This window comes from Emydura macquarii, unplaced genomic scaffold, assembly GCF_026122565.2.
Source record: "Emydura macquarii macquarii isolate MOO-44397 ecotype Brisbane River unplaced genomic scaffold, CSIRO-AGI_Emac_v2 contig_1483, whole genome shotgun sequence".
Taxonomy (NCBI): Eukaryota; Metazoa; Chordata; order Testudines; family Chelidae; genus Emydura; species Emydura macquarii.
In genome coordinates, this window is record NW_027131620.1 from 5,752,163 (window position 1) to 5,777,698 (window position 25,536).

The window sequence follows — 25,536 nt, forward strand, 5'->3', positions numbered from 1 at the left end:
CCCTTTTTCAATTTCTTAACCCGACAGCACCCACCTCCACCTCTTAGCACTCTGTTCAGCATGCAGAAAACCCCAGTATTCACTCTAGATGTGATGGGCTGTTAGTTTTGTATCCATTCTTCATCTCCTTGATTACCATTTTGATTCTGGGGGTGGTGAAGTGCCTTCAATGAGAATCCCCTACCCAAGTCCGCTTTAAAGGACTGCTCTCCTTTTCAAAGTTTTACTAGCACAGCTGTGCCAGTTAGAGGTGTGATTTTTACCGATAGCGCTATAATGGTAAAAGCCCTCATTACAGACAGTTATATTGGTACAACTGGTCTTATATTGGTATAGCTTATACTGGTGGGAAAACTGGATTGATTCCATTTCTGATTTCAATGGGAGTTAAGCAGCTAGTGGGATTTTCAAAGCACCTATCAGCCTCCTTAAGTGCCTAAATACCTTTGAAAATCAGGCCCGGAGAATATAAATTAAAGGAACTTGGGTCAGCTGAACAAATTGCTGCTTTAACACTTAATCACATTAAGTATAATTTGGGTCTGGCTATCCCTCATTATCTCTATAACTTTGCACCTATGTATTTAAATGAAAACAAGGCTTTGTTCATCTGGTTGTTCCCTCGGTTTTTGGCAGGTCTTTCTGACTGCAACCCCCATCGTCACCCAAGTCAGGTTTGGCACGATTGCTCTCAAAAAAAATACAGCCATGGTCTCCAAATGGTCTCAATACTTTATCAAAATGCATCAAACAAACACACTTCACATCTATAAGATACCAGCATGTGCTAGATGTACAGAGACAGATAACCAAGATCATGTCCCAAAAACGTTAGTTGGCAATGGGATTACAAAGGTAGGCACAGTCAGCAGGGCAGCTTTGGATTCTTGGGCTTGACTTCACTGCAACAGTCAGCTGGAGTTATTCCTCTAGAACTATGTCCACACTGCAATCAGACAGAGCGACTGCCGCGCGTGTAGACACACCTACGGTAGCTTCGCTGCTGTTGTTACGTGAGCTAACTTTGATCTAGTTCAAACAAAGCAAGCCCAGATACGGCTACAGGAGCTTCACTCACACCTCCAATTGCAGTGCACACCTATCCTGGTGAGAGCAACTACACTGCAGAACAACACGCGAGCTCTCCAAAGCAACGGGGCTCGCGGCTGATCTGCTGTGAGCTGGGTTGCTGCCTCCACCTGCATTAACAGATCCAGCATCAGCCGCACTCAAACTTCAACCCACTACTCTTGATGGGCCAGCTGGGCTCAAGCACCACTTAGCTTGAGCTAGAGATTTTTGTGTGTGGACAGGAGTCGGGTTAGGCACACAACTCAAGTTACACCTTGTGCTAACAGCAGGGAAGACAACCCTCTGTGTTTTCTTTTTTAAGGTCTTGGCTTAAGAATTTCCTGCAGTTCGTGGGGGTTTACAGACGTGCAGGTTTGCACGGGTGTGCGTATGTGATTTTTAAACTGATTTAGGTAAACCAGTGCAAAAGGCTGTGTGTTTAAACCAAGCATGTTCCAATTAATTTAAAATCGATTGGGAACAGGTGTCACCTAAACTGAAATAAGCCACTCTTACACTGAAAGGAGCATAGAAAACACAGGAGTTTGCACCAGTTTAACTAACTTGTGTGCAAATTGGCAAATCTGTATGTGAGAACCCCCAATTTTCTTATAAACCTTCTCTCATCTTCCCAGCTCCACCCCTCCCTCTCTCTAAGTAGATAATCTCTGGCACCACTTTTTACTTAAATATAGACTCAAGCTCCACCCAGGGCCAAGTTCAGCTCTGGATTCTGACCAATGGAATTCCTGGCTGACTTAAAATAAAACAAAAAAATGTGAAGATCTCCTTGTTAAAACTCTGAACAGCATCAGACTCTGGATTCCTCTTGAATGCTGTAGAACTCAAGCTGACCAGATCTGTCACCACGGTCAGGTCCACCCATTGGTTCGCTCGGTGGTTTCCTGCGTCACTCTCACCAATATGGTGTTTGGCCGATGGAGGGAAATGTGAACCCAAAAACTCAGCCTTGTGTTCTCTTCTGCAAGCCCCATCGAGAACATCTATGCTTTTATTTTCCTGACAGTTTTAGAACACTTCCCAGCAACGTCCATCTAGTAAGGATGTGGGGCCGTGAACTGTAACTGCAAATCCACCACTGGCTACGAGGGGAGAAAAAGCACATAAGGAAGGGAGTTCTGCTCCTCTCTCTGGTCCCAAGCCACACACATGCTGTAAACTGTTGTCAAGCCATTGGACAGGATCATTATAATCTATTGATATCTCCACATGCATTGAAGTTCAGCCCATATTAGTGGAGCCTATTAGCACCTCCGCAGTTAAAAGTTCCGTCAATATTTTCATGATGAACCTCTGCACTTAGAAGTTTATGACTTGGCTGTAAATATGGTCTGAGCCAAAATTTGGCAAATAAAAAAAGAGAAAGTTTTCAAAGAGTCTGAGCCTGCAAATTTCACACCAACAACATTTTTTATGAGTGCAGGTTTGGCAGCAGGTGTAAATTGGTCTGATTCCACAATGCAGCAACAATAATTTACACCAGTTTAGGGCCTGGCCCCAAAATCCCCTTAGTCGTGCTCCAACCTGATTCAGATAGTGTGGCAATGGTCCGCCTCAACAGACGATGGAGTAAGCACCAAAGCTATTCAGTCGCTACGTGTTGTGCTGCAGCATTGCGAGTGGCTAAAAGGCCAATTCTCGCCCCAGACTGGAGCACAGAACTGAAGCTGAAAAACCGGGATGCCAGGTTGAAGGCCCTTTGAAAATCTGTCCCCAGTTCATTTGCTCCAAAAGTACAATTTTTTAAAACACAAATGCTAAACAGAAGCAAACAGATTTTGTGTAAGCTATAAGAATGGGGGGGGGAGAAGACATTTAATAATTTTGTGTGAACAGGCGTGTTTAAAGAAAGTCCTCCAAAAATAAAGTGGCAGGCTGTTAAACCTTTCCTTTCATGGAACGGGCATTGATTTCAGTGAGACGTCCACATGAGTGGGTTTGCCGAACCACCTCTTTAGTGCCCAAAGTGGACAAAGCCTTTTTGGTATTTAAAGTAAAAAATGATAAATAACTTTTAACACATTCAGGTTCAGAAGCATGGACTGCAGAGGCACAGTAACTCCTCTGTGAGCACTCAGCAGGATGGATCCAGAAGGCAGAAAACAAGCCCTACAATTAATGTGAATACGTAACATGCACTTTTCAGGCTCTTTGGAATGTCTCCTGCGTTCCTTTCAATGCACGCTCAGAACGGACCCAGTGAAGCAGAAAGCACTGATACGATGGGTCCATAGTCCAGAATGTGAGCCACCCTTCATATATGTTCACAGCATACGGCAAAACAACTCTGAATCCATTCCTTTCTACACCCTGATTGTATCACTTATACAGACAGCAATACTGAGGCACACAAGGGAAAGTTAAGGTATTAGTAAGTTCATTTAGTGCTGATGAAAGGAACTGAGTGACAGCCCTGGAGATGGGAGACCTCTGCTCAGCCACAAAGCAGGTACAGCCTGGACACCTGCAGTGTTTTATCTCTGTCCTGGAGGGACCATCTCTCGGGATGAAAGAGGGGTTCACTCTCAATGAGCCAGTCAGTCCTTGGCCTCTCTGCTGAGACTCTCAGCTAAGGTACCACTTAGTGTCAACTGGGATGGCATTTCCTGCCATGTGGGTACTTCTCCACTAGGACCCGGACTAGAGCCACCAACTGATTTCACGTATGCTATCAGCTGCTTCATTCAGTCACCAGTGAATGGGCCGGATTCAAACTGGTGACGCGGAGTTGAAAGGGTCTATAGCCCATCAGCATCCCCTGTGGATTTCCTCCCTCCTCTGAGTTCAGTTCAGGCCCATAATATTCTCTTAATAGAGTTTTGCTGTTTAAATTCTACATAGAAATAATATTTTCTTTGGCAAAGAACCAGTTGCACAACAGTGATAAATAGAAATTACATTCCTAAACCCTTCGACAGATTTCGTTTGCTAAACTCATCTTTACAGCGACCTATAGATCTATGTACGTAGAGTCTGTGTCCACCCTTTGGGCCTCTCCGAAGACCAGGAACGTACAGAGCCCCAGGACATTAACTGTAGCCACCAGGTTGAAAACAGAAACCCAAGAACCAGTGGTTTCAATCAGATGCCCAGCTAAATACACACAAACGACACCTGTGTATAGAGAGAGAGAGCACAAATAAATCAGATAGAACTAGGCCAGCTCCCTGCCCTGTAATGTCAGCTCAGCCAGAGGATCCCCCAAGCGTGGGGCAATTCTAGGAAAATCCCTTACCTAATAGGGCGCCACCTGTATTTCCAACGCCTGTAAAGAGAAGAAGCAAACCACTGCATCACAGCAATTTACACACGATGCTTCTAACCAGAAGATACGTGCTAGGAACCCAGGAGCACACATTTAGCGATAACTAGTGACTTCGATGCACGTTCCCTCTGGGCTTCTACGCTGCCTCCACTTCCTGTGCAGGCAAAACTGGCAGAGGCAAAGGCCAGCTGGGAATTCTAACCCTGTCGATAGCCTGACTCCTGTGCGCGCACAAGTGCGGGACTAGTTAAAGGGTACGCGCGCGCAGTTATTTGCAAATGAAGAAGCGCAGGGAGAGGCCGAGGGTGGAAAACCGAGCTCTGAATGTGCACAGTGCTACTCCCGAGGCTTTTTCCTCCCGTTGGGTTCGTTCATGCTGTTTAGGCACAGCCTCGCTGTGTGGGGGTCAGGGCAGAGCTGCAACTCCCTACGGGGTGGAGTGGGGGAGAGCTAGGGGAAGTGGAAGTCCTCCCAGAGCTCACAGAGGGAGCGTAGCCGTAGCTAACCCCTTTCCGGTAGTGCAAGCGTATATTTTCCCTAAAGTGCACCCAAGTAGCTCAGCTGTCCATTATGTGGAGGGCAGGGCCCACCTCCACCCAGTGCCTTCAGGATGTCTTGTTCTCCCAGGGGAATGCAGAGACTGCACGTGGGTCCGGCTGCTGTGTAGGAGAGCGAGGACTCCTTGCATGCTCCCCACCGCCATGCACCCATGGAGCCACTCAGCTCCACGAGCACCCACAGCACATTTAGGCACAGTCTGGCCCTTTGTTAATTTCTCTCTGACATGCAGACTGGAGCCATGACTGCTGCTCAGGGCTGTGTTATCCATTAGGCACACTAGGCACAGTGCCTAGGGCCCACGAAACTTTCAGGGCCTACAAAAAAACATTTTATATATATTTTTTTATTTTTGTTTAAAGAACTATTTATTAATAGTTTAAAATCAAATTAGTTATTTCGGTCGGGGGGCCTACGAAGGCAAGTGTGCCTAGGGCCTACGAAGGTCTTAAAATGGCCCTGCTGCTGCTGTGGCCCTTACATGACAAGCTTTCTGCAGAACCGGGTAGTGGATATTAACAAACTGACGGCTAAACTCTACCTGCTGTTACACCTCGGCAACCCTGATGAAATCAAGGAGATGCCCACCCTGTGCCACGTTCTGCCTTCAGTTACTTGTGGTTATACAGAGTTCCCCGATAACTATCCCACACACATGGGTATATTTTCTGTGCAAATAAAAATCAATAAAAATGCACCCTTACCGAACAATAAGCCAGCACACGATGGGGCTAGATCTTGTACGTTGACTGAAATGCCACTGTTCACAAAGAAAGGAGAAATGGAAGGCTTTTATTTTTAAACAGGATTTGATTGTTTTTCAGAGTTTACACAAGATAAGCAAGAAGTTGCAAAATGAAAATGAGAAACCAATCCTAGCCAACCCGCGGGGAAGAAGTGGACAATAAAACAGAGGTAAATAACAGTTTAAAAAACATAGGGTGATTTTGCCAATGAATACGCTAGAGGCTGGCATATGAAGGAAGGTGCTATGCAAGCTACTCCCACGCAGATCATAATGCATCTCAGACCTGATCTGCAGCAATCTTGCTGCCCCATCTGTTAAGCGGTGTATTCATCCATTACCTGTAATCTGGCCCTGTGCTGGGCTGTTTCAAAACTAAGCTGAGGTAGTGGGACGGTGGAGAGAGAAATCCTTGAATTTTAATCATGTCATATATTTACTTACAGTGGGGTTTAGCTGTTTTGAGATACCGACTCTTACAGCACTTGTGTTCTGGACGTTTCATCTTTATGAACAGTCATTTCTCAATAAAGCCTGGATAACTCCTCAAGTCTTAGATCTTAGATGAGATAGTCAATAGAACCCTTCACATGTAACAAATAAAACACTGGTACAATTTGTCTGCAAGGTGTTTGGCATAAACTGCACATATAATGGTAAAGGCAGCGTGGCCTATTGGTCGGGGCAGTAGGCTGAGTCTCCGAAGACTTGGATTCTATTCTTGGTTCTCCCACTGGCCAGGCAGGTGACTTTGGGCAAGTCACGGCACCTCTTTGTGCCTCAGTTTCCCCAGTGGGGATAGTGATAACTGCCTCTTGCATAAAGTGCTTGGACAGCCACAGAGAAAAAGTATTTTGTCAGAGCTAGGAGTTACAACTATGGTTGTTATTATTACCTGTGGTTAAAGGTCTGGAGTCCAATTGAGACGGATGCAAATACCATAGCTTTGCAAAAACTGGATGTCTGACCCAGGCACAAGGCAAAAATGCTTGAGACGCCTGAGCCGATGACCTGAAGGAAAAAGAAAATGAAATCTCACAGGAGAGTCCCAGCAAGAGGCAGTGGTAAAAGCAGCTCCTATTGCAGTCGGGTTCTTCCTTTTTGAAATACGAAGGCCTCGCTACGGTTCTGTACGTAGCGCTGGGCGGTTCTTCTCACCCGCTTTCCTCTGTACTGCCCCTTTGCATTTCTAAGGCGTCGGCCGGTCTGTATAGTCCAGTGCCCTTTTGCAAGGGAGAAGCGATGGAGCAAGGTACAGAGCAGCCTTTCCCAAATGATAGGTCCTGACCCACTAGTGGATCGCAGGAAGGCTCTAGGGGGATTGCCAGTCGCTGCCCCCTCTGCCACTCCCTACCCTGCCTGGGCCCCAGAAGTGCTCCCCCATCAGCGCTCTCATTTCCGCTTGGCCGGGGAAGCAGGCAGCAGTGTGGGAGCAGGATCCGGGCAGCCGCAGCGTGGGGGAACCGGCCAGAGCCAGTGAGCGGACGGTCAGCAGCATGGTAGCGACCGTGGCCTGGCCGTAGGGAGCTGGGGCTAACACGGGCCGTAGCAGGGGACAGGGCTGGGCGAGTGAGAGCAAGGGGCTTGGGGTGAGCTGAGCAAGGGGCTTGGCCAGGCTGGTGAGGGGAGAGCAGGGGCTGAGAAACTCAATAGCGCTGTTGCACACTCACAAGATTTAAAAAATAATAGATTCGATACATCTATATACAACGATGGCTCCCCAGAAAAGACCAAATACAGTTGTGGGGGGAGGGGGGGGGCTCCTTTGTAGAAAGTTTGGGAACCCCTGTTCTACGGAAGGGCTGCTCCGTGCTCTGGCCTGGGGATTTTATTCTTGTTCATTCTTTTGTTGTTTCCCTTCATCTAAAATCTGAAGCGTCATTCAGTGGGAAAGAACACGCTCGCTGTCTATGCCGGAAGCACTCCCTGCCACTCACAGGCAAACTGCTAACATGTAATGGTTTGTCAAAGTCCAGTTAAAAGGTCCCGGCTTTTCTCTGTATTTCTTTTCCCATCAGGGCTGGTTACCAATCTATCTGCATATATGTAAACGCTCCTTTTTGGTAACCAAGACCATGAATCCAGTTTCCCAAGAGCACTAATCTGGTTTCCACTGTTCACACCTACTTTGCATGTCAGCCTACCAGATAAGTGATGTTTCACTCACAGCCTTTAGTTTTCTTCTTACCTGCATGAACTTACGAACGGTGATCGTCTTATAACCTGGAAGGGAAAAGGAAGATGACTGGAGATATTTAAACTAGCCCCCTCTCAATGAAGAGTTCAACACCCATCGCTTTGGGCTCACACCAGGAGAGTGCGTACAAGGTAAACTTAACACCCAGGATCAGATTCTGTTCTCAGTTGGGTACTTACAACTCCCACACAAGACAAAGGGAGCTACAAATATATAGAGGCCATGCAGAGGACAATATTTATCCAGCTTCCAGGCCAGAAACTCAGCTTCCCCAGAGAACAAAGCTAGCCCCCTCTCTCCCATCACACCCACCTCCTCCCAACCAGTGCTTTTTTTTTTTTGTTGTTGTTGCATTATGAAAAGACTGAGCTGTTGAACAACTCAAGGATCTCTTACCCTGATTGATAAGGTGATCAGACAGGAATCCGCTAAACAAACTTGTTGGGATTGCAACCAGCCATGGCACTACGTTAAACACCCAGCCCTGAAAGGGAGAAAAATCCTCCCAGGAAAAGCGAAGAGAAGCAACGTTCACATCCTGCTAGCGGAGCAGGGTTTGTTTTGCAGCTAACGGACTTGATATTTTTTTTGGGGGGGGGGCGCGAAGAGAGATTAGGGTTTACTCCTGGTGCTGTTACTCATCTAACATATGAGCTTTAAGCCACTTTCTCACAACACACTCTCTGACTGATGCTTTATAGAGTTCTGCTGCACTCCACGATGGGGGCCTGAGGCCTGTAATGTACGTGCACACTTATGGTGCTATATAAATAAGTGAATTGTTAAGGACCATAATGTCTGACTAGATTTACACCCGTGACAAAGAGAGGCAGAAATTGCTCTCCACAGAAGTAAGGAAGGATTAAAAGCGGCAGAGTTTTCTGACCAACAAGATTTGGCAGCATAGAGCCAACATGCAAACGGGGTGTTCTATCCTGCCTCATGGGTCATCAGCAAAACTGCAAACCAAATTCAGACGTCAGCCTCTATGTTATTAGCTAGCATTGCTAGGAAGCTAAGGGAACACAGCTGGATTTTCTGATGTCAGGGTTGAGCTTTCAAGACTGGTGAAGAGGAAAATCTTGCTTTGTCTTTTCAACTGAGAAAATGTACTATGGATGTAACTGAAGATGACTACGGGGAACATTTTCAGAAGCACCCAAGTAATTTAGGAGCCTATATCCCTCTGCTTTTCAGTGAGACTTAGAGTCAGATTTTCAGAGGCATTCAAGTGTCTAGTAGGATTTTCAAAAGCACCAAAAGAGGGTAGGCCCCTGACTGACTTCAATGGGAGTTAGGCACCTAACCTGTTTAGATGTTTTTGTCAACCCCACGAGGCGCATTTTTGCACCACCTAAATACCTTTGAAAATCTGGCCCTTCGTCGCTTTTGAAAATGGAACCTGGCCTCTTCAATTGCTTTGGCAGTTTGAAAACGAGAGCCTGATATGCAGAAGCGCTGAACACATGCAGCTCACCACTGATGCCAGCAGGAGCTGTACGCACATCAAACTCGTGCCCAAAATATACAATAAGAACATTAGAACATAGAACAATGCCACATGGTTATTTGATAGGGTCCCTTTTCAAATCATAGCACACTTCATGCCATGGGCCAAGGGTGCATGATTCTCTTAATTGGATTTGACATTAGCTGTTTAGAGAGAGAAAAACAGCTTACCTGCAGCATGTATGTTTGGCCAGTAGGTGACATAGTTTTACCACATTAAGGATTATTGTCAGCCCTTGAAATTCACATAGAATGAATCCATATTTTCTTAATGTTTATGCAGTGATGGCCAGATGCCGGAACATTATAGAAAGCATCTTACATAAAGGCACAAGAATTAAATGCTTAACAGATGGCTAAATTACTGCTACACAAGCATATTACAAGAGGTGCTGCAAATCTTGTTATAACAATATGCTTGCCGGCTTAATACATGATTTTAATATAAACACCACGTATGTCATAAAGCCCCTCGTAAATGTAATAAATGTAAGTGGCACTGGGAAATTCCAGAAACACATGACAAAGCCACCATAGAAAAGACAATCTTGGGATTTCTGTGGGCAGAACGTGTTGTAAAAATACGAGATCTCAGCCTGGAAGAATTTTAACCAGATGTCAGAAAAATGGGAGATGTATTTGTGCAGAGAGAGGCCTTTTTTCAGAGCTTTGCAAAGAAAAAATGTGAATTAATTGGTCATGAAAATTGTTATCATTGTAGCAACTAGCAATATCACACCTCTAAGCTCAGATGCTACGGTAACAAAGCCCCGTGTAAGCATGGATTGGTGGTTATCTGACATTGATCAAGGGTCAAATCAGGTCGTGTTATTTCTTGGGGCTGTTGGTTGCCAATGTCGCAGAGTTGCACAATATGGCCAGATCCTGCAATCCGATCCCTTGAAGCCAATGTGCAGATGCAAGGGTCCATCCTCAGGGATCCAAAGGCATGCACCAGGGCCTATAGTCGTAGCTTTGTTTTAGAAGAGACGTGGGAGGTACAAGTTTCTATTCCCCTATTATTAAACAGCTGGATTCCTGCACATATCAAGCATACACTCCCTGCTTGCCAACGCCCTCTCAAGAATCAGGAGAAAAAGAAACAGGCAATCAACATGCATCTAAGGGTATAGCACATCCACGTGGGGCAGAAAGCATTCCTACTCCCTCTCCCCTGTCCCCTCCCCGTCAGCAATGCTAAATCCCAAGAAAAAGCTTTTCTCCTACACTGACAGTCTTCCTGTCTCATCCAAAATCCGAGGGTGCCCATCTACCCCAGTTCCCAGATGTGTGTTTTGAGGGGGTTGCATTCGATCTTCTGGGCTACAAAAGAAGCTTTGGACAGTGCGGGAGCAGCTTCTTCTTGAACAAATGAGACTGTTACTCCCTGACACAGTCTCAGAGGGATCCCCACAGCAAGCCAGGAAATGGGAGTGAACCCATCATAACAATGCGGAAGGACTAGACCAATCAAAATCAAATGTAAGGGGGTGACGGGTACTAGAATCAACCTCCTAGCGTTACTGGCTCAGCTCCTGAAAGGACCGTTCTCTTCAGGCCTGATCCAGAGCCCACTGAAGTCAATGCAAAGACTCCCAATGCTAACGTGGAGAATACTACATGCCTTTGTTTGCACTTTGTTGCAGTGTCAACCTACCTTAGAGTCAGGAAAAGTTTCTTTAAAGAAAGTTGGCAACCAGGAGAGGAGGGTGAAAAATGTGCTGCTCGTAGAAAGCTGAGCTACTATGACAGCCCTGTGAATATACAATGGGAAAAAGAATCAATCTTGATGACAGATCACATTGGATAATAAAGGGGATTTAGCAACCCAATATTTCAAGGCGGTGGTGTCAGGCATATAAATAAACCCTCTGTAGCACTGAAGCAGCTTCCTGAGATTTACCAGAGATAACGAACCCCAGCTGACTGCCAAAATATAGCAATGCACCAGTTTATTCCCATGATGTTCTCACCATAGGCAGCTCTGACTCGGTGGTTATCAGCACTGATGGTATCATAAACTGATATCAAGGCCCAACTCAGGGAATGCGTCTCAGTATGAAAGATCTCATCCGCTCCTTACTTACAGCAGGACTTGTGCCCTTCTCAGGGATTTTGTTTAGGTCCTGCTAAGTGTCTGTCGAGCAAGCGAGTCTATTCAAACCCAGGAATTAGCAATAATAAACAATGGATTTGATCTAGTATAGTAGCTGGGGTGGTGTTGACACTTAAACAATAACACAGGAGGTTTTGAACAGAATCATATCGGACAGGACCCTGCAAACCAAACATGCCCGGGAGAATTACTAGCTTCATGTTATGTCCACATTATCAGTATACTTTCATTCTCGCTAGTGCATCCTCTGCACCCTTTCCAGAGTACTGGGGTATTGCCCGTTTCTCAATTTATCCCGCTACTATCTTTAAAGCCACTTTCCCTCAGATCCTGTCACTGTCTTTCCTTAAATGGCCACAAGGCGGATGTGTTGAGCAACACAAAACAATCCCCTGCTCTGGGCTGGATCCGCCTTCAGTGTCAAATCCAGAACCCTAAACTAGGAGGATGTAGTGTCTCCTGAGATAGTTTAAGTCAAAGTGACAATGAAAATGGCATTTTTGGTTGTCTCTCTCTGCAACGATTGCACCGGCCAGTGCCCTCTGCCCAACCCATTCAGAGCACCTGCAGTGTAGTTGTGTAGCTGTGTCATTCCCAGGATATTAGAGAAACAAGGTGGGGGAGGGAATACCTTTTATTGGATCAACTTCTGTTGGTGAGAGACACAAGCTTTCGAGTTACACAGAGCTCTTCTTCAAGTTTGGGAAAAGTACTGTCACATGCGTGGCTAGAAAACTTGTCTCTCTCACCAACAGAAGAAAGATAAAAGATACTCCCTCATCCACCATGTCTCTCTAAATTCAGAATGTGGCATTATCTCCTGGGCTGTCAGAATCACTGCTTGTAAAACAGAAACACTGACAAACATAATTCACAGAAGATTGGGTAGTGTAAAGAAACTCGCTCGGTAATATGGTAATGCCCTGCTAAATGATGGTGATCATATTATTGCATGGTGATAAGCTCACTGGTGTAATGATTATTGTTTCGATTCTGACATCTACATGACAATGATTTGTAAACCTGTTAAAACTTCCTAAATAAATAGTTATATATTTAAAAATAGCAGCCTTGGAAAGAGCCTCCCTTCTTCCTCCTGCTGGACAAGTTTGGAAATGCAAAGTGGTGTTTAACTCCAAGAGCAAGACGCAAAGGCTTCAGAATGAAACAAAGGTTGACCAACAACAAAACCAGATTCTGCATGAAAGAGGGGCTGACACGCACAACACACATGTCTGTGACATTTACTTACCAGATAGGGGCCTTTTTAAATAATTGCTTCCAGAGAACTTTGGTCTGTTTGGATAACGAGAGGCCGTTTGCTAAATGTTCTAAACGAAAGATGAGTTCTGTAGGGAAGAAATGTATCAAAGCAAAGCTATGTTGAGCAATAGCCCATACCTACACCCCGGATCTGTTTTATCCTAGGGCTTAAACACATGATTTAAGACCTGCTTAAAACGTGCATTCAGAAGGATAACCACGAAACATCTGCACATTGAACCACAAAAATTACATGCAAGTAGCTGTGATGTTCTTACCGAAGTTCCTCCAAACCCCCTGCCCCCCATGCGCACACACATGCCTCCAAACACAGAAAATCAAGAGTTAATGCTGAACCTCTATCCTGAAAGGGCCCTTGTGCGGACTCAGTTACTGCAGCTGGCCTTGACAAATGCAACCTTACCCTGCTTGTAGCCACTCACAACGCTGCTGCAAAGATCATTTCCCCAGCCCATCACTTTCATCATGTCACCCTTCTCTTTGCAGGCCTCCACTGGTTCCCCTTCTCTATTGCATCAAACATGGGCTACTTGTCTTCCCTTTCAAGGCTCTTCATGTCCTATGCCGCACCCTACCTACCATCTCTCATTCACTGTTGAGATGTCGACTCCTGCCTCCATTGCTCAGCTGATACATTTTCAGACAAGCACCTTTGCGCTTTCTCCCACTCTGCCCCTTACACATGGGAGATGCTCCCTGTAAACATCCACAAAACTATCTAATTAGGCTCCTTCCAGATCCTCCTTCAAACTCTCATTTTCTGTAATGACTCCAAAAAAATTACCACCTGATATGCCCAAGTCGGAGGCTTAAGAACCTAAGTCCCAGTTCTGACTCCATTGCAATCCACAAATCTCCCGCCAAACCCTGTAGGTGCCTAAACCCACTCAACACCTAAAGCCAGGTCTGCACCGCAGAGTTAGGTCGACCTAACTCTGTCAGTGTTTACACTACGGCGTTGCTCTCGCCGATGTAAGTCCACCATTACGCAGACCTAATAACGCCACCTCTATGAGAGGCACAGAGCTTCAGTCAATGTAGTTTGGGCGACGCAGTGTCTGCGTAGACACCGCATTACTTACATCACCTGTTGGCTCCGCACCACGCTCCCAGCTGGGAACCCCCGTTGCCCGACTGCCTAGCCTGCTAGCTTTTGTGGATGACGTTCTAAGGCACCTCTTTTTCCCCATGCATTGTACAGAGCGCCTGGGCACCTAACTTGGCTTTGTGGATCACAGGGCTGTTCCTGTGATTTTCTAGGTGCTTAAAAGTTAGGTGTTGTGATGGTCATTGATCCCACCGCTAGTATGTCAAGACCACAGCCTATCATCCTGACCAACATTGTCTTGTTGTTTCCTTATACTTCCCCCTCCATCTGTCTGTCTCCCCTCTTGTCTTATACTTAGATTGTAAGCTCTTTGGGGCAGGGACTGTCTTTTGTTCCATGTTTGTACAGCACCTAACACACTGGGGTCCCAGTCCATGACGAGGGCTCTTAGGCATGACGATACAAAAAAAATTAATAATGATACACCTGTGTGTAAGGCCTTGCCTACACATGGAGTTATGCTGGAATGGGGATTCCAGAATCATGTTCTGATTCTGGAATAAGAGTGCCTTGTTTCTGTTTCACTTGATCCACTTTCAAGATCATGCACTGTCTTGAACCCCCACCAGCTCTTAATAAGAACAAGACAAGCCCTTGGTACGAGTGCTCAGACTTTGGAGGGGGTCAGGTCAGCCTCTGAAGCTTACACTAATTTATTATAGGACTTTGAAATGGGAAACCACCCGTAAAAGCACTTTATCTGGGTTTGGTGCATTTGCTTATGGGCACTTTTTATCAAGCCTGAAAGATCTCATCTCATCCAAAGATATACACACACAAAGTTCAAAATGGGAAGGCTGACAGCATCCTGACTACATGACACATTTGCTTCTGTAGTTTGCACTTGGGTTAACAATTTCCAGACATCACTTTCCTGTCATTTCCACAGCTAGCCTAGTGATCAGCGATTGCCGCTATCAGTGAGTAGGGTGGGAGAGTTACCTTTTTCATTCAGGAGGTATTTGCACATGCAGTAAACCCAGAGCAAAGTGAGTATACCAGAGAAGTAGAAGACACTCTCCCAGCCATACCAATCCAGAAGGAGGGACCCTGCCCCACCAATCACCAGCGTCCTGGAAGGAAAAACCAGAGCAATTATGAACCCGGTAAGAGTGTTCTTTGGACAAACTCACAATCCATGAATCAATGCTAAAAGCCTTACTGAGTCAACGCTGTGGGTTATTGGATGCTATTTATCAAGATGCTGTTCATCTGATCAAACTGTTGCATTGGTTAATCATTCCTACCTCGATAATGCTGAGGTTGCCTTGCTATTAAAACCATTCCACTGTACAACAGGCCATTGTAGAGCTACTGCACTGGAGAAGAAGCTGCGCTATTTCTTAATTTGACACTTGGGATCAAATCCTCAGTGGGTGTAAGCCAGTGTAGTTCCATCGAAGTTGTTGGAACACGGTCAGTCTTACACCGGCCGCGGATCTAGGCCTTTGTTTCCTACCGATGTCTGAACTAGTTGCCAATGAAAGGACGCGCAGAGCATTCTAATGTACACTCTGATTGTATGCACTGAGATGGACATTTTAGCATGAAAAGAAGCCTTAGTCCGCTTAGGTATCTCTACACAGCAATTAAGCAGCCGTGGCTGGCTCATGTCAGCTGATTCAGGCTTGTGGGGCTTAGGCTGTGGGGCTGTGAAATTTGGGGTAGATGTTTGGGCTCAGGCTGGAGCCCAGGCTCTGGTACCATCCCCCGCTCACAGGGTCCTAGAGCTCAGGCTCCAGCCCACGCCTGGACGTCTACACTGCAATTTTACATCCCCCACAGCCTCAGGAGCCCAAGTCAGCTGACCGGAGCCAGCCGTGGGCATTTAATTGCTGTGTAGACGTACCCTTAATCCTTCCAGCAAGATCATCATTTGTATCCAGGAATATATCGATCAGCAAAAGAACGTCACAGGATGGAACTGAGTGATAAACACACATGGTGCATAAAACACCACTGCTGCTTTGCTGCTTTATAGCCCTTTCTGTCAGAGGTTCGCCAAGAACTTTACGAAGATGGGAAAGTATAATTAATCCTCATTTAACAGAGAGTGAAACTGAGGCATAGAGAGGTTCTATGACCTGCCCAGGGTCGCAGAGCAAGTCAGAAACAGAACTCAGGACCCTAGATTGTCTGTCTTGCTCTTCCTGCTGGACCATGCCACTTCCTGTAGGAAACCAAATGTAATAGCAACTCCTTGAAGCCACTTGATCAAAAGCAAAGACAAAATCCCACTAACCCTCAACACACTTGAGAGAACGAGACATTGTAAAGGACTCAAAGACTTCAATAATGAGTGTATATATTCCATAGCAACTGTCTGAGCATTCTTCAACTGGAAGGGATTACACCGTCAAGGACCCTGAGTTCCAGACGTACTTCGTGGGTTGGTGTTTTTGCCTCCAGCAGTTTAATGGCTCTGTATCTCATATGGCATCCTGCTGAGACTGTCACCCACCGCTCAAACCCAATGAAACATCTGCCTCTGAGAACTCACCCGAACTGAGAGCCAGTCCCCACTGTGCTGCACGTGAAAGCTCGCTCGCTTTCACGGACCTTCTGCGAATAGAGGCTGGCCAAGGCAGGGAAGAATACTCCTAATGGCAATGGAAAGGGAAGAGTCAGCCAGCCAGCCAGGATAGGCAACAGTCAAACTTACACTCCCATGTGAGCGTGTTGGAATCAAATCCAACAGTAGATACATGCCAGAACAAGTCAATGGGCTCTTTGATGTATCCAAGACAATGCCCTCATTGTGTCACACACCAGGATGACTTATGGCACTGCACTGCTCTGCGTGATATGCCACCTGGAAGCTCATTGGTGCCTTCTCTGTATCTGCTGTGATGACCCCCCATTATTGTAATATTTGAGCACTTCATAAGTGTGAATGCATTTATCCTTACATCATCCCCGTGAGATAGGGCAGGGCTGTTATCCCCTTTTTACAGCTGGGGAATTGAGGCCCAGACAAATTCAGTGACTCGCTGAAGTCTGAGCAGAGCTGAGAACTGACCTGAGCTCTCCCAGGCCCAGGCATTTAACCACAACACCAGCATTCCTCTGTTAAACAACAGCCGAGCCACACCAAAACTGATCCCCGGGTTCAACAAGCTTTAGTAACTTTTAAACCTTATTAAATAGTTGCCACCTTTTTCTCATGGGGAAGCAGGTGATTCATCCTGGCTCCGAGCTCTACTGAGTGGCAGGGTCATATATGATATCATCCCAAGACTTTGCAAAGTTATGTCATCAGCTGATTGCAATGGGGGTTGACATTCATAACAATATGTCAAAACCGTGGAAACAGGTGAGGAGAGGATGTGAACCCTCCCCCGGGGAAGAGGTGAATTCTAGGATGAGTCAGCTGCTGCAGTTGTTGAAATATGGGCTAATTTGTATATGGTTAAAACTGGAATGGATGCTACCTGGTGTTAATCTAGTCCTGGATAGACATATGGCCATAAAATAACAAACACTTACATAAAAAAAGGGGAGTAAAAAGAGAGAGAGGGAAAAAAAGGAGCAAGCAGCGGAAAGAGCCATCACTGAGAAGCTAAGTTGCACTGGTAGTTTACAAAAACGTAGTCATTTATAATGATGTATTGGGCACCCACAGAACCGCAGAAGCCCAGAGACAAAACAGTGAAAATAACCTAGAGTTTCTTATCGGTTATTAACCAGAAAAAATCACACACACAAAGAACTTTAGGGTGGCACTTGCCAGGTTCCTACAGTTCCGAGACCTAGTTCACCAAGTGGGAGAGAAAATCATCCCCAATGATCACAGCTGAGACAAAAGGCCAAAGAAACTCCCCCATATCGCAGGTGCTTTGAAGAACATTTATCTTTTCAGTGGCAGGCAGGCAGATTAAATCTTCTTATAGTAACAGCACATTTCTCACAGACAGATTTCTCAGTGGCCCCAATTTGATAGCCACTCTGCACCCAGAAACACTCGTTTTTAAAAGAGGCGTTCCAGATGTGGGGGCAACTCCGAAACAGAAGTTCACTCTAACCAGTGCTGCAGTTTACACAGGGCAGGTCTGACTTCCGTTTGAATTAAAAAGATACGGAGTTTCAGGATAAGCAAGTTCTTGGGTAGGTGGAACAAATACACACGCACACACAATTTTGTATCTCACCTTGCAGAAGTCCCATGAGGAATCGGGCAATGGTCATAAAAATCAGGTGGGCAGAACTGATATAGGTGAGCAGTGGCGTGATGGCGGTGATGAAACCCCAGGCAGATGCAGAGAGGAGGAGGACTTTTTCTCCTCCAATCCTGAAAGATAAGCAAGAATTATGTAAGGGGGGAACTTCACCTTCTCCCATAGGTGCTGGAACTTGGGGTGCAGCAGCACCCCCTGGCTTGAAGTGGTTTCCATCATATCCAGGGTTTACAGTTTGGTTCAATGGCTCTCAGCATCCCCACTGTACAAATTGTTCCAGCACATGTGCCTGTTTCCTTCAGGGAGGCGAGCAGCAATACAGACCGTTCCCCATCTCAACTGGAGTCATAGCCAGGGTTGCGTGTGTCCCGTACCATCATGCAGCAGCAGAACATGGCATCATTCCTACCATTTAACTGCAAGTTTGAGAGGCCCTAGAATGCACTGTGTGTGAAGGGGTATCCAAAGGAAATCCCCATTTGCTGCCCAACAGCAGACAGACAGTGGGGATAAGTGACTGATTCATACAGATTCATACTGTTTGGGAAAGTGATTGCCCCTTCCGCCTGTCCATACAGTTACATCTTCTGTGATGCGAGGGCACCCACAGGGAAGTAAAGAAAAACAGGAGCGTGCTAATTACAAGTTCACCTTAGAAATACAAGAACGCAGATAAAGGAGGGTGACATCAGCAGGAAGCGAAACCTGATTTTAAAGCAACAGAGAGTTTTACAAATAACAGAGCGGGAGCAGTAGTTCTCAGCCTATTCAGTGCTGGGATCCCCTTTTCTATATTGGGAACCTATCTCCTTCCCAACTAGCCAGGATCTCCTTCCCAACCAGCCGTGCAGAAGGGCAGAGTGGTCACAAGGGCAGGGCTGAGAACCCGAGACCGGGGAAGTTTTAAAAACAATCAGTTAGCCACCGTTCTCTTTTTCTCAAAGGAGGACAGCGTTTCCTGTTCCATCCACTCTTTAGCATTCGCTCTGCTTGTCTGCAGCCTCTCGCTTCTTGCGGGCACTTTGCTTTCAGAGTCCATCAAAGACCACAGTGCAACAGCACAGCATGCTGCACAGATAAGACTGCATTTCTCACACAAGCTTTTACAGGAAAGACAGGGCCCCCGAGGACCCTGCAGTATGGGGCAAGAACTCGAGCAGGTCATTACTAGGGTTTCCACAATCCAGCTGACTACGTTTTGAGTTTTGGGGGTTTTTTTTAATTAATACAATCAAACAGTGCAGCACATGCTTTTCCCAAGCCTGACGGGGACTGCAAAAGGGAACAAAACTCGGGAGGCACTGCGCAGAAGTGTGGGCAAACGGATTCCACAGATGAGCTGGAGGATGATTTCTCTGCAGAAAAGGGAGCGCTGCCCCCCACTGGTTGTTCATCACGGGAATAACCGATCCGAACATTGCCATCCACACAAGGACGGTGCTTAGCTTCTGTTAATGAATAGATCGTGTTTGATGTGAGCAGCTGGCTAATGCTGGCTATGGGAAGCACATTGCAATTATCACCATCCCATAGTGATACGCCTTGGTCTAGAGTCTAGACACAAGTTTTGTACTGGTATAACTATTTTGGTTAGGGGTGTGATTCTTTCTTGGAATAATTATACCAGTACAACCCCTAGTGTGGATGCAATAATAAAGGTGCTTTATACTGGCCTAGCTTATTCCTCTTCTTATATGGCAGTAAGCTGTATTAGTCTAAACGCCTACTGATGCAATTGCGTCCACACTAGTGGAAGTTGAACAGCTTGAACTATACTGGTGTAGTTTAAAGCGCTACAACTTTGGCATGTAGGTAATTCCTGCACTGCACATAGGCCACACTCCAGCCAAGCACTTCAGTACCTGTGTAACTTTAATATCGGTGCCAACACTGAAACCAACAGGGACTACTCACATATTTAAGGGTAGGCATGTGCTTAAGTGCTTTCCTGGATCAGAGCTGGACATCCATTGACTTTGGATCAGGCCTACAATGCTTTTCCTCCAGGCATATCTAAGGACTTTACAGATAGTTTATTAAACCCCACACCCACTGGCTAATGGTGAGAGTTGGGCTGGTCATTTTGCCACGCATTTTTATTGCAAAAACTGAGCGAAGGGATAAAATCAGAAAGTTCTGGTACCGATCGCTGAGGTGCCCTCCGATGATCTGAGTTAAGCAGTAGCCCCAGAAGAAGCTGCTCAGAACAATGCCAGACTGTTTCTTGTCCCAGTCGAAGTTACTGCTCATAGCCACAGCACAGATGGGCATGGTCACCCTGGCACAATAGAGTAAGCAGGTCCCAAGCAGTAACATCACAGTCCATAGTCGCGATTCAGGCCTGCAAGGATGAAGAAAGAGAAGGGGAACAAACATGCTTTGATACAAACTGTGCGCCAGCTTCTGATTCAGATCACGCAGCGCTGCCACGCTGGTCAGGTATGTTTCCCTGAATGCTTCTGCAAGCCAGGCAAGTCTATCTTTAAAGAGCTAAATGTCTAGAGTGATGCCAACTTTGCAGTCCGTCACTCCCATTCAGAGAGTGCTTCATGCACCTGCCTTTATGTCCAATCCCAAACACTGCTTGGATCTCAGCTGTGTTACCTGTTTTCTGTATTACTGCATCTGAAGAAGAGAGCTGAAGTCTCTCGAAAGCTTATGCCTGCAAATATTAAATTTGTTAGTCTTTAAAGTGCCACAGAACTCTCGTTGTTTTAGCTGTGAAACAGTTAGCAATGTTGATATTTAAATTGCAGTCTTTAGGATTCAGATTTATGCTGTCTGCCGATGAAGGCACAGGTCACTGCATTGCTTGTTCTTGGTCCATGTTTGGAAGAGTTGTTGTTATAACCAAAAGGGTTAGAAACTATTATTTTTTTAAAATATAAACAACAAATGAAAGGTTAGTGTAACAGGTTGGCAGCGTTTGTCTGAGACACCTTGTCTTGGTAGCAAGTGTTAATTAGGCTGAGAAAAGACTAAGTGGATTTTGCTGACTCACAGAGACAGGTGACTTGTTACCACCCAAATATAAGGGAAGTGAGAGGCGCGCTTCACAAAGAGAGGATCTGGAATGATCTGTCCAGAGGGAGGATCCCTAAGAAAAGGCATGGCCAGAAAGGTTTGAGCTGAACTTTATTAATACAGTATTGTTAGGCTTTGTGTTAAGAAAACCAAATCCCTGGGAGGAGGTGAAGCAGACTCTGCATGGTATGAACGCTGTGTTTGAGAGCAGGTAGGCAATGGCACCTGCTCCTACTTCAGTTCTGGAGAACAATTCTGCAGCAAAGACAAAGGTTCTGCCACAAATTTAGGTCCTGATTCTGCAATTAATGACGTGGGGGGATCCCTGTACCTGTGCAGAGCCCCATTGACCTCAGCGTGGATGAAGTCATTCTCTTGTGCATTATAAATTTCAGAATAAGGCCTTAGTGACTGAGGAATTAACTGTTATTTTTATTATTACAATAGAGGCCAGGGCCCCATGTGCTAGGTGCTGTACAAACATATAACAGAGAGGCAGTCCTTACGCGAAGCAGCTGATCACGGAATACATGGAGCCATGGTACTAACCCACTGCACCCTCCATCCTCCTAAACAGATCTGCTTTCAGTATTGGAAATGGCTTAGGCCATCTTTTGTACAGAAAATGAATATTTGTTTTTCTTCATTCGAGTTAATTATGATAGATGTTAGGAGTCTGGTTATTCCAATATAACACAAGCCCAATTACAACCATGTCAAAGGACCCTTTCACAGATTGAGATACAGAAACAATAAGTGGTAAAACATGCCAGGCTGTTGTGCCCATTAGAAATTAATTTAGTGCCATCTCCTGGATGGACGGGGGAGGGGCTTGATGCCGAGTTATAGCAGGAGGTACTGGGACTTTTCATTCTGCGCTATGAAGCTTTCCTCCCCCTCCCTTCACACACACATACACTAAAGTAACTAGCTCAAAAAATTACAAATTCTGACCAGAAGAATAATTAACCACACTTCACCTTGCCTCATTGATTTAACAAACCGGGATTGTGACACAAATACCCTTCAGAGGTTTATGCTTAAAGGAGACATTACAGCAGTGGGAGTTTAATTCACCCCAAGCCAAAAACAACCCTTTTTTTTTTTTTCACCTGCCTATGGAAGTGCTCTGCCCAGCCCCAATGTCACTTGGGAACTCTCAGAGGGAAACGGCCCAGACCTAGTTTTGTTTAATGTGGTAGCTGGTGCCAATAAAAATAAAAATGCAGGTTTGTAAATTCTGAACCTTTGGGGCTGGCCCAAGAAGGGCCGTCCAGGTCCATCAGACATGATGCTTTTAACCCATCTTATTTTAATTTGTGACATAAAATGTTACGAAAAGTGTGTTTGGTTTTTTCTGTTCTTTCCCCTGTCGGGCATCTGTGCAAAAGGGGGTGTAAGATACTCACAGGCCGAGTCAGTGCACAGGTGTGAATGGCTGGTGTGAGGAGCAAGGCAAGAGAGACTCAAGCCCACTAAGCTCAATTATTCTTTATAATATTGCCTTGCACTGCTCGGATCCTGCAGTGCTGAGTGCAGAGGCCCAGCTCCTCAATGGAAATGAAAAGAAAACTCTGAGGGTAAATATTTTTTGCTGGAGGGAGATTCCACCTCCTGGCCTTTGTCTTCAATGAAATTTAGGAGGCTAAGTACCTTTGAGGATCTGTCTGCAGTGTTGTGGTAGCCATGTTGGTCCCAGGATGTGAGAGAGACAAGGTAGGTGAGGTAACACCTGTTGGTGGAAGGGACAAGCATTCAAACTTCACAGAGCTCTTCTTCAGGTCTGGGGAAGCTAACCAGGAAGTCTGAGCTAAATACAAGCTGGGACAGAGTGTTAAGCATAAGGGTAACACACATGCTGTAGGAGACCACTTACATGAAGTATGCAATTAAGGGTAAGCAGGCAGAGGTGTTACAAATAGTTGTAATGAGCCATAGAAGCAGTCCAGCAGAGTTATGCATTTCAGTTCCTACGTCTTGTGCAGGGTGCTTTTGAGGACGGGGTAGTGAAAGGTCAGATTCAGAGCGATTGTTTGTGAAAAGTGTTTGCCCGTGACTGATAGGGGTTTTTTGGTCTTTCACCATTTTTCTGCGGGAGTTCATTTGAGAGCGTAGTGATAGGGTGTAAGGAGTTTGGCTCACACAAATGCAAGTGTGAATAGAAGCTGCGCATGGATCACGTAAGGTTAGGTGCTAATGATCTGACACAAATCCAAAGCAGTCAATGGATACGCTTCCTTGGCTCCAGTGGGGTTGACGTCCAGCTCTCAGCAGTGTCCGGGGGCTTACGTGTTGCATCAAATCAGCATAGTAGCATTTTTACACTGACACTCCAGGATGCTGACAGGGAGTGGACGGGTCTAGGGAGACATGAGTGTGTTTGAGCCTCAACAGATAGATGAGTTGCTTAACCCACGCTCTCCTGTTAGGTGAGACTCCTGCAGGAGTAAGTAGGTGGCTGGCCCGAGGCCCTTTCATTAACACTGAATCAGGTTCCCCTGCCTTCCCTATCTCAGCTCAGAATTTTTTACCTTGTGCTTATAGATGTAACACGCTGCACCCACACTGTGTAGGGTCAAGTCCTACAGCATTTTAACAATGGGTAGAAGAGGAGAGGGACATGAAAGTGAGAGGAAAGACGGTGGTGTGATTAAAGCACCAGACTAGGATTCAAGAACATTGCTTCAATTCCCAGTGCTGCCACAGAACCCCTGTGCCCCCTTTGGCAAGCCATTTAATCTCTCAGTGTCCTATGGAGATGATAATCCTTCCTTTGTCTGTCTTGTCTTTTTAGATGGTGAGCATTCTGGGGCAGGGACTCTCTCTTACTATGTGTCTGCATAGTGCTTTGCATAATGGTACCCTAATCTTCCAGCCTGTAGGCTCGACTATAATAAATAATATAGAGAAATAACATCAATAAGGATGATTGGAAAGCAGAGAACATTTTCCCCGCGCAATTGCCCTCCCTGCCTGGGTTTTGACAAAATTTCAAGGGAAATTTTTTAATGAGCTTTAGTTTGTAAACCTTTCTTTAAAAAAAAAAAGTGGCAGATTATTTCACATGGCCTGAAATATTCTATTCTGTTCTATTTATTTCTATTGTTTTGATTTTCTTTTTAAATGCCTAGCTATAGATGTAAGCACAAACCAAGTGGAGAAGTATGAAGAGGACTCCAGAACAGTACAAGCTTTAGGCAGCATTTCCTGCCAGAAAATCCACTAAAACAATACCATCACATGGAAGCGCTAGCTGCCCACATCCACACCAAACCATTGAATGAATGAATGATTTGCAAGGATACTGATGTGCTTACATCAGAGGAAGCGCCTGAGTTGCAGAAGCATTTTTCTCCTAATTATAGTTATCATTGTAACTGCAGATGAGTCACGGTTCTGCCTGGTTCAAAACAACAACATACAAGGGTATTAGGAAATTCTTTACAGACATTGTGAGGGACAGGAGATATGACTCTAGCTCAAGAACTAAATAATAATAAATAAAACAATATTTTGCATGCCCAGAGCGCCGAGAAGCTAAACGTGGCCTGCAAAGTGCAGAAGGTCAGAGTAGGTGAATATGATGGTCCCCTCTGGCCTTCGTCTATGCGTCTATGCGATGTTAATAAATTCAGCCTAATAACCTCCCACATGAAGTGAGAAAACATTATCTGCATGTTACTGATATGGGAACTGGGTGACAAACATGCAGGTCTAAGTGACTTGCCCAAGGTTCCACATGGTGGTGGCCAAGCTGGGAATGAACCCATATTTTCTGACTCCCAGTCCTAATGCTGTGTTGAGTTTTCAGTCCCAGTCTCTCTTCAGGAGCCTATTAGGTGCTCTCCACTCCTCTGAAGACTTGGGAGTGAGAGCTAGTCCTAGACGCCTGTTGACCAGGGGCTGGGAGCACTGGAGAGGCAATAGGCCAGATCCCCAGCTGTCATACGGGGCTCTCCAATCTCCATACAGCTGTCCCTCAACAAAACAAGTGGACGGTATGTCTGCTCCTGCAGGGAACTGAATACACATCAGTTCCCAACTATTGCTCCTGCTTCTCTTCTCTGCGCAAAAGCTTCACAAACCTGCCCAAATACACAGGAAAGCACAACAATGAAATAGAAACCTGCAGTGCCGTCTTTTTCCCCCAGCGTCTAGAGCACGTTCGTGTGATGGGGAAGTTCACTACCTAGAAAGCAACTTTTGTTTTCCCAAGCATTGGCCAGCACTGGGACACACCTATAATCAGCTCCTGTGTTTGAGCCGCAATAAGCCACGTAGGTTTGGGTTTGGCTTGTTTATTCCAACAAGCCTCCATTCAGACAGCTGTAGCTTGTATGGCAGTGTTGAGCTCTGTGTCTCCATCAAAGTAGACACAGCTCTCCTGCTGTTTGCTGCAGCTCTGCTTTGAAGTGTCCCTGGGTAACGTGTCCCAGGGACTGGGCTCAGACAAGCTGAATAGT

General features: G+C 45.7%; 1 protein-coding gene across 1 annotated transcript in view; it reads right to left on the reverse strand.

Annotated features, from left to right (window-relative positions):
* Window positions 1–727: 727 nt before the first annotated feature.
* The window catches only part of SLC17A9 (solute carrier family 17 member 9), a 31,371-nt gene continuing 6,562 nt past the window's right edge, over window positions 728–25,536 (reverse strand). The window contains exons 2-13 of the mRNA XM_067554107.1: window positions 20,193–20,390; window positions 18,023–18,162; window positions 16,375–16,474; window positions 14,817–14,947; window positions 12,735–12,831; window positions 11,024–11,120; window positions 8,254–8,341; window positions 7,849–7,883; window positions 6,556–6,671; window positions 5,620–5,675; window positions 4,328–4,357; window positions 728–4,206 (exon numbers count right to left, since the gene is read on the reverse strand). Of these exons, the coding sequence (XP_067410208.1) occupies window positions 4,043–4,206; window positions 4,328–4,357; window positions 5,620–5,675; window positions 6,556–6,671; window positions 7,849–7,883; window positions 8,254–8,341; window positions 11,024–11,120; window positions 12,735–12,831; window positions 14,817–14,947; window positions 16,375–16,474; window positions 18,023–18,162; window positions 20,193–20,390 (1,252 nt within the window). The 3' untranslated portion in view covers window positions 728–4,042. The remainder of the gene's footprint in view (window positions 4,207–4,327; window positions 4,358–5,619; window positions 5,676–6,555; window positions 6,672–7,848; window positions 7,884–8,253; window positions 8,342–11,023; window positions 11,121–12,734; window positions 12,832–14,816; window positions 14,948–16,374; window positions 16,475–18,022; window positions 18,163–20,192; window positions 20,391–25,536) is intronic.